Here is an 18848-nt window from a genome sequence, read left to right on the forward strand (position 1 = left end):
AAGAAAATATATATATAGCAATCTGAAGGTTAAGTCTTCTTCTATACATTTACAAATAAAGGCATAGTAGTATTGAGTAGTTAATTTAATTTATTGGAGAAGTTTGTTGTATCTCTGTGATGCACAGCATGGAATTTCATTCACAAATAAAGGCAAAGTAATCTCGAGTAGTTAATTTAATGTTTCCAAATATAGTGAAAACTGAGGCTAATATTTGCTTGAAACTAAGACTCAATGTCTTTCCTCTATACCAGTCTATCTCTAGTAGTACTTACCAATTTTATCGCATTAATTTTTTTGCACTTCTGTCTCTAGGTCCGGGTTGCAAGTTCCTTGAAGGCATATTTCTGCATTTCTAACATTTTAACACAGTTTCTGAAATGCATTGTCTAAAAAAGGTTTATTGAAAAATTAAGTTGAAAAAATAAATTGAAAAAAGTTGTAAGATGTACTTATATCTATTAGCCATCTTTCTTTCCTAATATATAAATGTCTGTCCATGTGGATCATTATATACATATGAGAAGAGAGGCAATGAAAAATTTACTTCCCAATTCAAGAGGCATGTTAGATATTTATCAAAGCAACCTGCAGAAAAACAACATGTCCTTGAAGACATAGCCAATTAGACTACAAGAGGCTGAGGGAAGAGTTCTTTGTGTTTTTTTAAAGGTTTATTTTTCTTTAGTTATTTATGTTCTTAGAACCATATCTTAATGTCCAGTAATAAGGCACATTATGAAAGGGATAGACTACAGAATGCCATCATCAACACTATTTTACTTGTGAGTTTTACCTTTATAACACCAGAGCACATAGGTAAGTTTGGGATGATAGACTAGATTTTTCTCAATCTCACCACTTTGGCCACTACTGCTGGTATCAAGGAAAGACAAAGGAGATTCCAGTAGCTGAGGCCCTGGTAATAGTTTTGAGATATTACAACATGGACTCAAATGATTTTTCATGCTTTTGAATACTATAATTTCCACTTCTAAGTATTTAATCTGTGCAATTTCTCAGGTGGTTAACACTGCACACATGCACACATACATATAGGAAAATCTGTTACTATATATACACCCGTATATACCAGGATACCAAATATTATGGCTCAATAGAGCTTTGTGTATTTCATTAATACTCTTCATACTTATTTTTGTTGCCATATTTCTCTAGCTTGGTTTTCTTCAGAGATTTCCAGGATACTTTCTTGCTTTGATTAATTTTATTTGAAAATTGTATGATGCTTGAAATACTCTATGCTTATTTCAAATATGACATCTGTTCATATTTTCATTTATTCAAAATGCTACTCAGTTTAATAAAATGTATTGTTCATAATGTTTTTGTCACTCAGCTAATATATTTCAAAGAACAAATCATCCTGTTATTACAGATTGTTCAATATTTTGTTCTTATGGCTGCAGAACTATAATTTGTTCTCATCAAGTAGTTTATATTATAATTAAAATATTATATTATATTGTATTGTATTATATTATATTATATTATATTATATTATATTATAATTACTGTAATCCAATTATGATTGCTAACCAGGAGTTAGGTAAAACTTCACAGGCACAAAACTGCCCTCAAATCAGACATTAGCTTCAAGTTTGAAAGTTCTTAGGCCATACACACTTCTGACCAACTGACTACAAATTTGGTGTTCCAGTTACCCCTTCAGCATTAATAATACATCAGAACAACTCACAGAACTGAGCAAAGTACTATACTATGATTACAGTTTTGTTGCAAAGCTAAAAATCGGGACAAGTCAAAACAAGAGACACATAGGGGAAGGTCTGAGAAGTTCCCATGTCCATTCTCTGTGGAGTCAGGATGAGTCACCCTCTTGGCATATTAATGTGTATAACCAACCAGGAAGTATACCCAAGCTCTGAGTTTTATTGGGTTTTATTATGTAGATATGTTTGATTAAATTATGTGATTGAACTGAACCTCCAACCCTCATTCCCACAGGATTGATTTGATGTCATGTAACACAAAACCTCATCCCTCTAATCATATAGTTGCTCTTTCTGGTATGGCTAGCCCCCAACCTAAAGCAATTAAAGTGTCCACCTGAGTCACCTTCTTAGCATAAACTCAGGTGTGGTCTTAGAGGAGAACCATCAAGAATAACAAACATACTCCCCCAAATGGCACAATGTCTAGGATTTAGAGTTTCCATCCCAGGAAGTGGAGACAAAGACTAGCCAAACTCTTTACTACACAAGAATTACATTAACATTTTGCTTTAATATATTAAAGAAAGCCATTGAAATAGATGTTATACTGAGAACAAGTCAACAGAGCTTAACTATAATCTCAATTTCAATCAGACTAAATGAAAGTTCAACGGGTGTTTTAGAATAGCCTATTATCGCTATCACATTAATGGGTAGTCAACACAGTAATTCATAAGAATGTCAATAACTTCTAACATTGGAAATATTCATATGTGTGTAGTCTAATTGAGCCTGGTCAAAAGATTAAATCAATCTGTATCACTATGGCCCATTTTTATAACCCTTGGTCCATGAGAGAACCACAAATACCAATCTCATTATTCATAGAACCATTTTAGGAAGAAAAGAAACTCAGTTATATTTATGCCCTATCTAGTCCTAAAATTTATCCATCCAAATGTTATTTAGAAAAATTTTAAAGTCCACTTTCTTGTCCTCAAATCTGTAAACATTATCTGAGCAAAAATCACCAAAGCTCTAATGTTATTTTTTTCATCTAATATTAGAGTCAAAGGAGTAATTGGTTTATATAACAACAACAACAACAACAGATTTCCATGTTAATTATAATTAAGTCTTTGAACTTGAAAATGTGTAAATATTTGCTGAGTATCATTTTTTGGGATGTTGTAATGAAATAACTAGACTGTGAAAATAGGTGACTAGGGTATTAGACCCTTACTTTTTATTTTTATTTTAAAATAAAATAATTTTTATTTTTATTTTATTTTTATTTTAAAAGCATGCTCATTTGCAAATTGTTTATCCTTATCTCTAGAGACTGGCTAGCATTGGGAAGGGCAGTCTCTCTAGGCTCAACAAAGCCCAAAATATCAAAACATGAGACTACAGAAAATAAAATATACAGTTAATACCATACCCAACCCCAGCCTTCTCTAACTTCATACTAACCAAAATGTAGAAGCAACTCAAATGTTCCTCACCTGTAGAGTAGATAAACAAAATGTTGTATATCCATACAATGAAATATTATTCAGCAACAAAAATAATGAATGATCCATGCCATAACATGGGTGTACCTTGAAAACATTTTAAGTGAAATAAGCCAGATATATATAATTAGATGGTGGTGATGGCTATACATGTGAATAAATAAAAAAACACTTTAGTTTGATATAACTGAAGTATATTTCAGTAACATTAAAAAATATAATACACAGAGAATCAATATTACAAAAAGAACAAAAAATCACTAGCTATTCTATACTTCAGTAATAACCACTTAAAAATGGGTAGTGTAAATTGTGTTGCATTACAGTAACTTTAAAAAATATAAAATGTCTTGGGATATTAATACTCTGATGAGAAATACTGTGTGAAGAATATTATGAAAGAAAAGCAATAAAAGGATTTTTTTAAAAAAGGAAGAGAAAGGCCATTTTCATAGACATAAGTGGTTAATATTAAAAAAACAATTTTCTTAAAATGTATAAATATAATTCTATCAAAATAGAGTATTGACGATTTAGGAAGTTTTTGGCTTTACATTTCTTCTTAATATCAAATGGACTAATATAAATGTGCAACTAGAGAGATCTTTTAAAAATGTAAATAGGGGGCGCCTGGGTGACTCAGTCAGTTAAGCATCTGACTTCAGCTCAGGTCATGATCTCAGGGTCCGTGAGTTCGAGCCCCACATCGGGCTCCATGCTGACAGCTCAGAGCCTGGAGCCTGCTTCGGATTCTGTGTCTCCCTCTCTCTCTGACCCTCCCCCATTCATGCTCTGTCTCTCTCTGTCTCAAAAATAAAAAGAAACATTAAAAAAAATGTAAATAGTTCTGGGTTCATAATAGATAGACTAGTGGGGCAGAATATGTACTTCACAGATTATTATATTTAAATTAGTTATTATAATAATAAAGTACTTACTAGTGGAAAAATAGAATTATTTAATAAAGTCTCCTTGGATAACTTACTAACAATTTGGAGAATAGTTGGGCTATATTAATATTTATACATCAGTTCTATAAGAATTAGTTTTTTTTTTTTTTTTTTAATTTTTTTTCAACGTTTATTTATTTTTGGGACAGAGAGAGACAGAGCACGAACGGGGGAGGGGCAGAGAGAGAGGGAGACACAGAATCGGAAACAGGCTCCAGGCTCTGAGCCATCAGCCCAGAGCCCGACGCGGGGCTCGAACTCACGGACCGCGAGATCGTGACCTGGCTGAAGTCGGACGCTTAACCGACTGCGCCACCCAGGCGCCCCAAGAATTAGTTTTAAATGAAACCCTGCAGGGGCACCTGGGTGGCCCAGTTGGTTAAGTGTAGGACTCTTGATCTTGGTTCAGGTCATAATCTTATGGTTCGTGAGTTCAAGTCCCACATCAGGCTCTGCACTGACAGAGGAGAGCCTGCTTGGGATTCTATCTCTCCCTCTCTGCCCTTTCCCACTTGCTCTCTCTCTCTTTCAAAAATAAATAAATAAACTTTAATAGATAAATAAATAAACACTGCAGATTTTAGAAGTACTTCAATATACATAGTCACTATTTTAATATATGAATATGGAAAAGACAATATTTTTAAAATTAAGTGAAACTATGAACACAAAATATATTTTATTATTTTATATATGTATATAATTCACAATAATGTAGTATAACATATAGTATCATGATTCAAAATGATGCACTAGTTTTTATATATGCATATGTTTTAATATATGATTATGTATGTATGTGTATATATATATATATGTATAAATGTATTTATAGCCATGTAGTTAAAAAATTAAGGCTCTGGAGTGACATTTTAAACAATTATTAAGTCCCTGTTATTCATTTTTCTCATCTGGGAATCATTATAAAAATAACATTTGCCTCTTGAAATGTTTGGCATAATTAAATTAAATTATACATGTAATGCGAGTTAACAGAGTCTGAGATACAGTAAAATCTCAATAAACATTACCTATTAACCAGTATTGTAAAAGCTTACACATTCAGAAATATATTAAGTTAATAAAAAAGACCTCATTCAAATTCCAGCCCTTTGTCATAGGTAACCAATACTGACAATTGTGTGTATACTAAGTACTTTTTATATCTGCTTTCACACATGTATATTTTAAGGAAATCTTAACTTACTGTTTACTTTTTATAAAAAATATATGTAATTTATACCTTTTAGCAAGTTGTATTGTTCTTACCTAACAATGCAACTCATTATAGTATATCATTGGGCTTCCAGCATCCATTTCTCCCATTCTTGTAACAGAACCCATATTTCTGAGCCATCATCTCAGTCCAAATGGATTGGGTATGCTAACTCCAGCCCAGCCCCAGGTGTGGTCATATGACTCAAGCCTAGAAAGAGAGGTTATGGAGCCTTCCTGGGCACAGTGTCTGGTTTAGGGATGGGCACATGATCTGTGACCAGTGTAACACAAATAATTTCTTTTACTGTTAGTGTAAAGATAGGTATTTCTGCTGGGTTGAAAACTGAGCCTGAAGTTAATTGTAGCTATGCTGCCACTAATTAATGAAAGTCAACCTAGAACCAACACAAATAATAAAGTATTCAAAAGATAGAAAATTATGGTAACTTGATTTATATTGCTCGACGCCCTGGATCTCGCATTGACTAGGACCAGGAATGTCTCTGGGTATTTACATTGCATGTATAATCTATATATTCTTTTTGTCTTAATTTTATTTGTGTCAGGCTCTGTCATTGCAACCAAAATTAGTAAATATGGAGAGCTATGTCCCTCCCTCTCTCTGTATATATTTTCTATTATCATATCAATGCTAAAATGAATACATGTGTCCATATAGTTGTACATATGTGTAAGTATTTTTGTGTGTGGAAAAGTTGCTTATTTGAGTCAAGTTCACAGACAATTTCAATTTTGATAAGTACAAACTGCTCCATTCTCTTTTTCTTTTAATTTACAATTACATCAAATAAAATACAAATTTGTTTTCAAATGCTTTTTTGCCAACACTGAATAATACCAATATAATTTTATTTTACATAATCTGATAAATAATAACACATTAGTAAAGGTTAGCACAACCCATTATATACGTGTGTGTGTGTGTGTGTGTGGTTGTATATATGTATATCGACCATTTGTGTTTTTAATGTGTAATTTATTTGACAATAATTTTGGCATTTTTAAAAACATGTATTGCGTTACTTGTCTTTTCAAAGATTTTTAAGATTTTATATTACTGTTACTCATCATTTGTTGTACATATTGCTAAAAATGTCCCCCTCTATGCATTTTCTTTGTTCATGATATCATGTGTTATATAGTGTTTTGTTTAATGTCCATCTTTATGGTTTCTGATTGTGTCTCTAATTTAGGAATTCTAGAAAGCCATCCTAAGCATAATAACAAAACAATTATCATAAAATTATTGGTTGAGGGGCACCTGGGGTGGCTCAGTCGGTTGAGCATCCGACTTCAGCTCAGGTGATGTTCTCACAAGTTTGTGAGTTGGAAAGCCCAGAGTCGGGCTCTGTGCTGACAGCTTGGAGCCTGGAACCTGCTTAGGATTCTGTGTCTTCCTCTCTCTCTGCCACTCCCCAACTTGTGCACTCTCTCTCTCTCTCTCTCTCTCTCAAAAATAAATAAAATTTAAAAATTAAAAAAATAAAATAATTGGTGGATAATTCAATGATGTAAAAACTAAAGAGCTTCTGAACAGAATAAAAAATTAACTGAAATAAAAGAATAAGCACAAAAATAAGAAAAAAAAGTATTTGCAATATAAGGGGTAAAGAGAAGGTTCATGTCTAACATATGCAAAACTCTTTTTTTTTTTCAACGTTTATTTATTTTTGGGACAGAGAGAGACAGAGCATGAACGGGGGAGGGGCAGAGAGAGAGGGAGACACAGAATCAGAAACAGGCTCCAGGCTCTGAGCCATCAGCCCAGAGCCTGACGCGGGGCTCGAACTCACAGACCGCGAAATCGTGACCTGGTTGAAGTCGGACGCTTAACCGACTGCACCACCCAGGCGGCCCTGCAAAACTCTTATAAATCACTGGGAAAAAAATCATGAAAGATGACAGATTTTAAATACATATATGAAAACTTCCACTGTTGAGATTATTAAGAAACAGTTAATCTAACAGACTGAAAGAATGTGGTATAAAATTTTTGGAAGGCACTTGGTAAATATGCATGTAAAATATGCCTACTCATTGACAATACTAATTCTAGGAATTCATCCCAAAGGAAGGGTTTAACAACTATATGACATGCTCATACAGTACATTAATTGCATTAAGGCAATTTTAATGTAACCAAAATGGAATAAGTATATATATATATATATATATATATATATATATATATATATATCCATAAAATGGAGAAATGCTATAGAGAATTTTGAATTGATGTGAAAAAAAAAGATGAGGCAAATTTCACTTGAGAAAAGGACTATACAATACATATTAATCCTACTTAATTTTTTTTTAATGTTTATTTTTGAGAGAGAGAGAGAGAGAGAAAGAGCGAGAGCGTGAGCAGAGGAGGGGCAGAGAGAGAGGGAAACACAGAATCCAAAGCAAGCTCCAGGCTCTGAGCTGTCAGCACAGAGTCTGATGCGGGGCTTGAACTCCTGTGAGATTATGAGCTGAGCTGAAGTCGGCCACATAACCAACTGAGCCACCCAGGCACCCCACCTATTAATCCTGTTATAAATGTAGAGATTTAAAATTGATTGCTGTACAAAAATACATACCTATGCAAATTAAAGAAAATTAGAAAAGTTAGTAAATATATTTTGAATATGAACAGCAATTTTCTCTGGATGGTGGTATGAAGAGAGATTTTTATTTTTGTCTTTATGTAGTTTGGAGATGTTTTTAACAATTATAAAGGGTTATGTTTATAGTAAACAGTTACAAAAACATTCCCATTTTCATGATAAAAATATTACAAGAGAGGTTATGACTAATTCTGGGCAAAGCAAGGACAGGAGAAAGTTCTGAAGCAATAATCATCAGGTGAGAGTTTTAAAATAATCAAAATAATTAAAGAATAATTTCCTTTCTTCTGGATTGAGTAAATGGAATGAATACATGTATCCATGTAGTTGTACATATGTGTAAGTATTTTTGTGTGTGGAAAAGTTGTTGGGTTATTGTTTCCTTTTCATTCCATTTTCTCCTTTTCAGTATATCTTGGTATATTGATTGTTTTGTCTCTTTTGTGATTGCCACCAACGTCTACTATTCTTTGTTTTCTAGTACACTATGCTCTTCCTCAGCATTTACTATCAATTCCTGTTTGCTACTCAATGCAAATTTGCATCTCAGGTTGTTACTAAAACCACCTTTTTGTCATTTTCTTTTTTGTTAATGGTATTACAGGATTTTGCCTTTCTTTATATCTCTTTAGTTCCTCTCATTTCAATTCAAAACTATCTTTATTTAGCCAGGAAATCTAGACAAGTGTCTCAATGTATGTTCATTTTGTTAGAATTCAAGAGTATGCATTTGCAGGTGGACATTTCCATGGGTTTATATGCCCCAGTATAACTGACGATTTTCTGACAACTCTTATTTATTTTTAACTTAAAATTCAGTACTGAATTATTAAAAGGTCAAAACTCTGAAGCAGTTATACTTGTGTTATCTACTTCTCTTTACAGTGCAAAAGATTTTCTGAACTTTTGACCTTGTCATTCAGAAAAGGTCATAATAATTTACACAAAGGTGTACAAAATTAAAATATCAAAAAGAAACAAAGCATGTGTGAATTATAATTTTTTGTCACATAGCAATAAGATTACATCATTCTAAAACTATGTGGAGCTGAACTTTAAAATTTGAGAATAGCAAATGATGGTAGTGTTCACTATTTTATCTGTTTAGTTCAGGATGCACAAATATGCCATAAGATGACATCAAATTGCAGATATAAGTTTCTCTACATTCCAATAGGTATTCAGTGATACAAATGTCCTGGAATCCTCTGGGGGTCTGAATGCAAGAACTGCAAGCTGGGCCATCATTCCTGTTACTAGTCTTCTTACAGTTACAGACGAAGTCATTGCACTGAGACTCAGGCCTACATTCACTTAACAGAATGCCACCTCACGGGTCTTTCTTATGGTAAGCTGGCCTTTTCCTAACTGCTGAACTGCTATGGGATAGTCCTAGATTTAGGGTCTCTCTCCACTCCCAGCCACTTTTATATATGATTCCTATACACATTCTCACTGTCCTTATCATAAAACCCTAATTCTGGGTTTTAAAAATCATTATAGGGGTCCCTGGGTGGCTCAGTCAGTTAAGTGTTCAACTCTTGATTTCAACTCAGGTCATGATCTCACAGTCTTGGGATCGAGCCTTGTCTTGGGCTCCATTTTGAGCATGAAGCCTGCTTGGGATTCTTTCTCTCCCCCTCTCTCTATACCCTTCCCTTGCTCACACACTCTCTCATGCTCTCTCTCTCTCCCTCTCTTAAATAAATAAACATTTTAAAAAATGTATAATAGTCATATGACTATATAATAAAGCCCAGGGTTTAGCATCACAGATATATTTAGTATGCATTTGAAAATATCCTATTCTACTTCCTTGGAATTTGAGATTTCAAAATATGCAGTAGTTAATTGGCAAATGCAAAATAATAAGAGATGTGAATTTCCAGAGGAATAATCCAGGATGATATAAAAATAACATAGGCTGAAACAGATCATGTATTTTATTATGTGCAGCTTGCCCCAACTGTTCATGCTGTGTTTATTTTCATAAATCCAAAATCATTAAAAATTAGCCACATATAGAACCAAGGTATAGTCACTGTGTCTTACCAAGACAGTGACTTTAGATTATTAATACATATTTAGTGGTGGGGGTGGCCTAGTGATTTTATAGCATGCTTCTAATTTTGTCATGTTGTGTTTTATTTGTATTTTATTGCAAAAATCATAGGTAAGAACGAAACAACTCAGTAGAAATAAGAATCAAAAATAATTCAAAGAGTACATGGAAAATAATGAAGCAATTCTTTCTTTCTTGTGTTAAAAAAGGTGTTAAAATGCCTTGAACAACTATGCTTCCATTTTCTCCCTTCATGATAAAAGGAAATAAAAGTTTTCAATAATAATTACTATAGTATCGTATTTAGAGTAAATCAAAGAAACAATTATTTTTTTACCTCTGTTTGCCAAACTATGTCCTGCTAAAGAGGACATAATATAAATAGATATATGCTATAATGAAATAACTTTTGGAAATTCTGATTTAAACAAAGATAAACCCATGTATAATGCTGCAGGGATTCTTACATGTTTAAAATCTTTATTGTACTGAATTATCTAAGGCAGTGCTTTATGCTTCTGTAATTTACTTGATCAGAAATCCTTCCACCATCCATTGAAAAAAAAAATTCTTAGTTCATGAAATGCAAGAATGCTAGCCTAACAAATTTTAATTTGTACACTGTATCTTCTTAAAAAGGTATCCTACCTTTTAAGTGATTTAACGATTATCTTTGATAAAGTTATATACTTTTTCCTCCAAGATACACATTAATAAAACTAATTAAACTCAGTGCTACATAGTTGTCATTTATACAACTGTACAAAATAAAATGAAATTTTTAGGGCATAATAAAATAGCTACAAAACTCATATCTTTTTAATTTTTTGTATGTTTTCTCTATTAATTACTAACTGTTATTCTGTTAACAAAATACTTCCATTTCATAGGTGAGAAAACTAGAAAACAAAAAGTTAAACTGTTGAAGATCTAAAATCTGATTCCAAAGATGAAAGTTAGACATTAGAGTTAGAGTTAGGCATTAGCCACTGGATTAAGATCTATTTTATAATAGCAAGGTCAAGTCTATTCTCCATTAGACTTTGTATTGATAAAGTTTGCCTTAAAACTTCAGGAATTTTAAACATGCTGCAAACAAATTAAAATCAATTCTGTAAAATTTGTCAAGCTTGAGTCTTTATTAGAATTACTAATTATCTGTATCATTTGATTGAGAAGACATATGATTCTGTTCACAGCAAGGGGTATGTAAAATCATTAACTGTCTCTCCCTCTAGATATAACAAGTGATGTGTAGACCTAAACTCAGCAGGGACCATCTTTATAAGCATGCCCTGAGGGAAAGTAGAACATGCTTGAATGGAATACTGTTAAATGAGCCTAATATGACCCTCCCTTTCTCCTCCATGTACTTATTCTCTGTAGGCCTTGATATTTGAAATCAACTTCCATTCCTCCATGCAAAACATAATATGATACATTACTATTTTTTAAATTAATCTAATAAAAGTAAACATTTAACAGTGAGGAGTGTCAATGATGCAACTCAGTTACCTTTTGAATTTCATAAAGAGCTCTGGTATTATGAAAAGTCAGTTTACAGTACAAACTATGATTTTAGCAGGAGCATAGGTTTGGGCTACCCTAGAGACCAATATGATATTTGCTCAGTGCCTTCTCTCATAACATACCCTATGTCAATTGTCTGAGATAGGAAGGAAGTTAAATTGGCCCTCACTCCTGGGAGCTTCTTCACATGAGAAGTTGCCTGGACTATTCAGTTTAAGTCCTTTACCCTAAGCAATTAATGCTCTTCCCTGCTGAAACAAATCCTGTTCTCACTCTAACTCGACTGCTTCTCACAAGAGAAGTTTGGTTGAAAAAAAAATGGAAAGAAAGAAAGATAGGAAGATAGGAAGGAAGGAAGGAAAGAAAGAAAGAAAGAAAGAAAAGAAGGAAGGAGGTAGGATCTTTCAAATCTGAAATAACTCTAGGTAAATTTTTAGCTGTGTTGATAAGTCTATAGGGCAAAGAAAAAAAAGAAAGCAGGAAATAATAAATAGTCACAACTTTGCATTTGTTCTTTTATAAGGAATGCTTATAATAATTTTTGAGATAAATGAATTAAACAAGAGTCTGGGAGAAAATGATTTCAAACCTAGGTTGTGGAGCAAGAAGTGTATTGTGGCTAAAGCAGAAGAATAGGATGTTGCAGAAGGGAAAAGTTAGGTAGGCTGGATTCCATGGCACCTTTTAGACAGCATTAAGATGCTGGATTCTAAGTATTAGTTTGAACAAGATGGAATGCAATCATAGAGCATGCAAAAGAGTGACCTAATCTGATACATTTGGATGTAACTGCTTTCAATTATACAGTGACTTTTAAGTTAAAGATGGAAGTGGAAACATCATTTGCTTTTGAAATTATTCAGGTGAGATATGAAAACTGTATTTAGGTAATAGCAGTAGAGCAGTAAATAGTGGTGGATTGGAGATGCTTCTTGAATAAAGGCATGATAGCTTTTGCAGATGGATTAGATGTGCTGTATGAGAGAATGGTGGTAGATGATACGTCTTTGGATTTTTGTCCTAAGCAAGTAGAAGAAGGATATTGTGATTTACTAATGTGGGCAAAATTCTGGAGGATCATGTATGATGAGGATGACAAATGCCTGTTTTTGGACATATTACATTTAGAATGCCTTTTGGACATCCAAGGGGATAACTGAGTTAGGCAATTGGCTATATATAAAACTGATGTTTAAGCAAGACTTCAGTTTAGAAAGTTTATAGATATAAGTTCTGGGGTCATCAGCATAAAGATGGTATGTCAAGGCAGGGGACTTGATGAGATCCTCTAAGGAGACAGAGTATATAGAGAAGAAAGGATGTCAGAGATTGAGACCTGGGTTTTGCTGACCACAGTGATGGGGAAGATGAAAAAGCAGCAAAAGTGACAGGAGCTAGAGCAGTGGAGAGGTAGGGATCAAGAGAATGGGTTTCCGGCATTCAGCCGTTGTAGCCGACCTCCTTGCCTTCTGTCTCACCACCTGCCCCTCCCCCGCGTGCCACTGTCTCCCTGGAAACTGGACGCAATACCCGCTGACCGGAAGCTGGTTTCATGGCAGCCGCGAAGAAAGCAGTTTTGGGGCCATTGGTGGGGGCAGTGGACCAGGGCACCAGCTCAACGCGCTTTTTGGTTTTCAATTCAAAAACAGCCGAACTACTTAGTCATCATCAAGTGGAAATAAAACAAGAGTTTCCAAGAGAAGGATGGGTGGAACAAGACCCTAAGGAAATTCTGCAGTCTGTCTATGAGTGTATAGAGAAAACATGTGAGAAGCTTGGACAGCTCAATATTGATATTTCCAACATAAAAGCTATTGGTGTCAGTAACCAAAGGGAAACCACTGTAGTCTGGGACAAGTTAACTGGAGAGCCTCTCTACAATGCTGTGGTGTGGCTTGACTTAAGAACCCAGTCTACCGTTGAGAATCTTAGTAAAAAAATTCCAGGAAATAATAACTTTGTCAAGTCTAAGACAGGCCTTCCACTTAGCACTTACTTCAGTGCTGTGAAACTTCGCTGGCTCCTTGACAATGTGAGAACAGTGAAAGAGGCTGTTGAAGAAGACAGAGCTCTTTTTGGGACCATTGATGCGTGGCTTATTTGGAGTTTGACAGGAGGGACCAACAGAGGTGTCCATTGTACAGATGTAACCAATGCAAGTAGGACAATGCTTTTCAACATTCATTCTCTGGAGTGGGATAAAGAGCTCTGTGAATTTTTTGAAATTCCAATGAAAATTCTTCCAAATGTCCGGAGTTCTTCTGAAATCTACGGCCTAATGAAAGCTGGGGTCTTGGAAGGTGTCCCAATATCTGGGTGTTTGGGAGACCAGTCTGCTGCATTGGTGGGACAAATGTGCTTCCAGGATGGACAAGCCAAAAATACCTATGGAACAGGCTGCTTCTTACTGTGTAATACAGGCCATAAGTGTGTGTTTTCTGAACATGGCCTTCTGACCACAGTGGCTTACAAGCTTGGCAGAGACAAACCAGTGTATTATGCATTGGAAGGTTCTGTAGCTATAGCTGGTGCTGTTATTCGCTGGCTAAGAGACAATCTTGGAATTATAAAGAGCTCAGAGGAAATAGAAAAACTTGCTAAAGAAGTAGGTACATCGTATGGCTGCTATTTCGTCCCTGCGTTTTCAGGGTTATATGCACCTTACTGGGAGCCCAGTGCAAGAGGGATCATCTGTGGGCTTACTCAGTTCACCAATAAATGCCATATTGCTTTTGCTGCATTAGAAGCTGTTTGTTTCCAAACCCGGGAGATTTTGGATGCCATGAACCGCGACTGTGGGATTCCACTCAGTCATTTACAGGTAGATGGAGGAATGACCAACAACAAAATTCTTATGCAGCTACAAGCAGATATTCTGTATATTCCAGTAGTGAAATCCTCAATGCCTGAAACAACTGCCCTGGGAGCTGCCATGGCAGCAGGGGCTGCAGAAGGAGTTGATGTTTGGAGTCTCCAACCCGAGGATTTGTCAGCGGTTATGATGGAGCGATTTGAACCCCAGATCAACGCTGAGGAAAGTGAAATTCGTTACTCTACATGGAAGAAAGCTGTGATAAAGTCAATGGGTTGGGTTACAACTCAGTCTTCGGAAAGTGGTGACCCTAGTATCTTCTGTAGTCTACCCTTGGGCTTTTTTATAGTGAGTAGCATGGTAATGTTAATCGGAGCAAGGTACATCTCAGGTATCCCATAAATAATACCAACTCATGGATTCCAAAGATGTGAGCTCTTTGCCTAGTGAAAGAATCTAACGATTGTCTCTTAATGTGATGTCACTGTTCATAGTATAAGTCACTTGCTACATGACCCTTCAAGTAGACCTGGGCTTTGAAATAAAGAAAATTCAGCAGAATGCTATAGAAACATTTGGTGTGGTTTTTTTTTTTTTTTAACATGGAGAGTTAAGATTGGACCAGCCACCTTTGGGGCTGACCCCTCATTTGCCATTATGTTCTGCCCCATTCCCTCTGAGACCTAGGAAGAATTCAGATTCTTCATTGGAATCTTTCATCAAACATATTCAAACACTGATGGTCTGGGATTTGATTCTCTGCACTACACACATTTGATTAAGAAGTGATTACTAACCACCTACAAATGAGCGACTTTTTGTCTGTTTCTTTTTGACAGACCCTAAAAGTCTTCTTTTGTGTATATTAAGAAGACCACAACATCTTCACTGAATGTTTAAATGGAAACCTCTACTAAATTCTTAAAATGTAAATTTAGTACTCTCATAGCCTAGATATTTATTAGAAAGGTATTTGCCAAAACTGAAATTCTTCAGACCTTTTACCTGATTTTGCTAATTCACTGAATTGCTGTCTGGATCTTATAGGGAAGAACACTTTTTCTTTCTTTTTTCATCTCTTCTTTTTATATTTCTTACTTTGTATGTATAACATACATGCCTATATGTTTTATATACTGAGAGTAACCCATTTATAAGTTAAGAGTACATTTGATCTCACTAATTACATTGAATTTCTGTCTGGATCTTATAGGAAGAACACTTTTTTTCTTTCCATCTCCTTTTTATATTTCTTACTTTGTACGTATAACATATATGCCTTTATATTTTATATACAGAGGGTAGCCTATTTATAAATTAAGAGCACATTGTATCCAGTAGGTTATGATGGGTCTGGTCTTAAGTGGACCACTATGTTTATAAACATTTTGGGGAAAACACTGTGTACATTTTTGGGCAACAGTTATGCATATTTACCAGAAGAAACTTTTTCCTAAAGAGCCAGCATTTAAAGTTTAGGTATATGTTTTGGGTTAATAAAAGAAAATGTACTTTAAAAAAATGGGTTATGGAAGAAGAGAATAATCATCTGGGTTAAATGCTGGTGACTGACGAGAATTAAGAGCTGATTTTGAATCAGGCTAAACAGATCTTGTATTAATAAGACTTTGAAAATAGAAACCTCTTTGCAATTGTGGAAACAAAAATCTCAACTGAAGTAATTTTTTTTAATGAGAAGAAAAATTTGGAGACTATGCCTATAGTTTTCCTGATGGCAAGTACAAAAATATTAACATGTAGTTGTAGGTCAAGGAATGATTTTTTTAAGAAAGGAGAGCAGATGGTGAACATAAGATGTTCTATATGACATAATTATCTACTTGAAATTAAAAGCATGCAATTTACTCTCATTCATTGAAGTGAGTTGGAGCAAATTTGTTTGGTATTTTAAGAACCTGCATGTGATTTGACCATAGGCCATATAGATTGTTGAGCCTGAACATAGAGAGTTGAAAGACCATATTTTCAAAGATTAATTATTCTTGTCTGGCATAAAATGGTAACTAAAAAAATAAATGATCTTCATAAATATTAGCCACTATTCATAGGACCTATGCCATGTGGACCCATATTGAAAATTATGTTTCCACTGCACAATTTAGCTACTCAGTTTAAAATGTAAATGCAATTAATATTTAAGACAAATGTATCAAAAAATTAAGAGGACAGAAAATATAATACAGAAGAGGTATGCTAATCACAGAGAGAGAGGTAAAAAAAAGAGAAAACACCAAACATCAATAAGTAATATATGATCACATAATCTAGAATAAGGGCATTTATCTAAGTATAATTAGTATACCTAATATAACTCATAAAACAATATAATTAAATTAATATTAATATATTATTTTTAATTTTTAAAGCCAGTCATTTTATTTGATCCATTTATTTGATCCAGTTTTGAGAATAAGAGTTCAGATAACAAACACAAGTTCAGCCATCACCAGAGAACTAAATTAGACGAAAGGAAAACTGGCATTGTGTAGTAAGGCAGATTCACTCCAAAGGCTTCAATGCAGTTCCAAATCTTGAATTAAAACATGGTATAAGGCACTAAAATAAAATATAAAAAGGGATAAATTTGATTACTCTAAATCTTGGTAGATCTGCCACTCCCCCTAAATTTAACAACTTTTTTCTTCTTGCCACTGAGTAGTGTAAAATTTTGTTATTCGTTTCCCAAATACAGAGCAAAGTTTTAAAAACTTTAAGACAAACTCAGAATTGAGTCTTAAAAAGCTAGCAAAAATAATACTTTCAGAGTATTTATGAAGGATTTCTGCCATGAGGTCTGTTATCACAGAGATAAAACTGTATTCCAGGTAATCAATAAAATATTATTAAAAATATAATCAGGAAAAATGAACTGTCACCAGACAATCTGCCACAACATTTTTCAATGAACAGGATTTAGTTTAACTAATTAAAACAATGTGCTATTAAAATGATGGTGTAAATCTGTTATACATAATCATGTGTTTAATGTACCACGGTAAATAATCATGCTTCATTCAAGTTTGTGAAGGATTCCTGAGTTTCTTGTTTATTTGTTTTTAAACTTCTATAGAAATGCTTTCTTATATTGAAATTTTAAATTGGAAAGAGGTGTCTAATTATCTGGTCTCAAATATGATGTTGATCTAGAATGATTGGGTGGGCCATCCTTTTCCTTTAAGAAGACATGGAACTGATATGGTAACAAAAAACCAAAATGCCAAATGATACTCATTTGGGGATGTATCTCAGGGAAAAATCAACATATTTGCATAAGAAAAAAGGGCAAAGGGAATTTTTATATGGCACAAGAGTGCTACACTTCATCAAAGTAAATGCATGAATAAAAGAAACTCTTAAGATGTAAATACACTCAATAAACCATGCAAATATTAAACATTAAATATCTCAGTCGTATGGGGTTAGAAAAATTTATCAAAATGTGAAACGTGTATTTAAAAACATTACTTTAAAAATGATCCCATATGATACTCCACTTTTTAAACATTTGCAGTTACCTAAATATAAGTGCATGGCTTGATATATGTTTTTGAATATAGGAATTCCTCAAATCACACTTAAATTGCATTTTTCTATTGTGGTTATTTGTTTTTAACTTTTTTCTTTTAAAAATATATTTACTGAAATATAAATCAAAGAGCATAAAATTCACCCATTTTAAAGTTTACAATTGAGGGCACCTGGGTGGCTCAGTCATTTAAGCCTCTGACTCGGTTTCAGTTCAGGTCATGATCTCACATGTTCATGAGTTCAAGCTTCATGTTGAGCTCTGCGCTGATGGCACAGAGCCTGCTTGGGATACTCTCTCTCTCTATCTCTCGCTGCTCTTCCCCCTCTCATACTATCTCTCTCAAAAATAAATAAACTTAAAAAAATAATCATAAAGTTTACAATTCAATGGCTTTTAGTGTAGTCACAAAGTTGTGCAAGAATCCTCACATTCATAAGTTTAGAACATTTTCAACATCTCAGAAGGAAACCTATACCGATTAAGTCACACCCCAATCCTCCTCAACCTACTCCATGCCCCCAACCCTGCCCGCCACCACAATGGCTTAGGACACTACTAATCAACTTTCTGTTTCTATATATTTGCCTATTCTGGGTATGTCATATAAATAGAATCATACAATATGTTGTCTTTCGTAAGTGGCTTCTTTCACTTAGCATAATATTTTCAAGATTTAGCCATGTTGTAGCATGCATCAATACTTCATTTCTATGGCTGAAAAATATCCCATTGTATGGATATACCACATTTTGTTTATTCACTCATCATTTGATGAACGTTTGGTTGTTTCCATCTTTTGGCTATTTTGAATAATACCACTATGAACATTCAAGTACAAGTATTTGTTTAAACACCTGTTCTCAGTTCTCTTGGGTATATATCTAG

General features: G+C 34.1%; 1 protein-coding gene across 1 annotated transcript; it reads left to right on the plus strand.

Annotated features, from left to right (window-relative positions):
- Window positions 1-13143: 13143 nt before the first annotated feature.
- LOC115513374 (glycerol kinase-like) lies at window positions 13144-14862 on the plus strand. The gene has a single exon (XM_032593316.1). The coding sequence runs from the start codon at window positions 13154-13156 to the stop codon at window positions 14813-14815; it is 1662 nt and encodes a 553-aa protein (XP_032449207.1). The 5' UTR covers window positions 13144-13153; the 3' UTR covers window positions 14816-14862.
- Window positions 14863-18848: the final 3986 nt, after the last annotated feature.

Source organism: Lynx canadensis, chromosome B2, assembly GCF_007474595.2.
Source record: "Lynx canadensis isolate LIC74 chromosome B2, mLynCan4.pri.v2, whole genome shotgun sequence".
Lineage (NCBI taxonomy): Eukaryota > Metazoa > Chordata > Mammalia > Carnivora > Felidae > Lynx > Lynx canadensis.

Excerpts from the sequence above, each read along its gene's own strand:
- LOC115513374 (XM_032593316.1), top strand. The coding sequence starts at position 13,154 with ATGGCAGCCGCGAAGAAAGCAGTTTTGGGGCCATTGGTGGGGGCAGTG.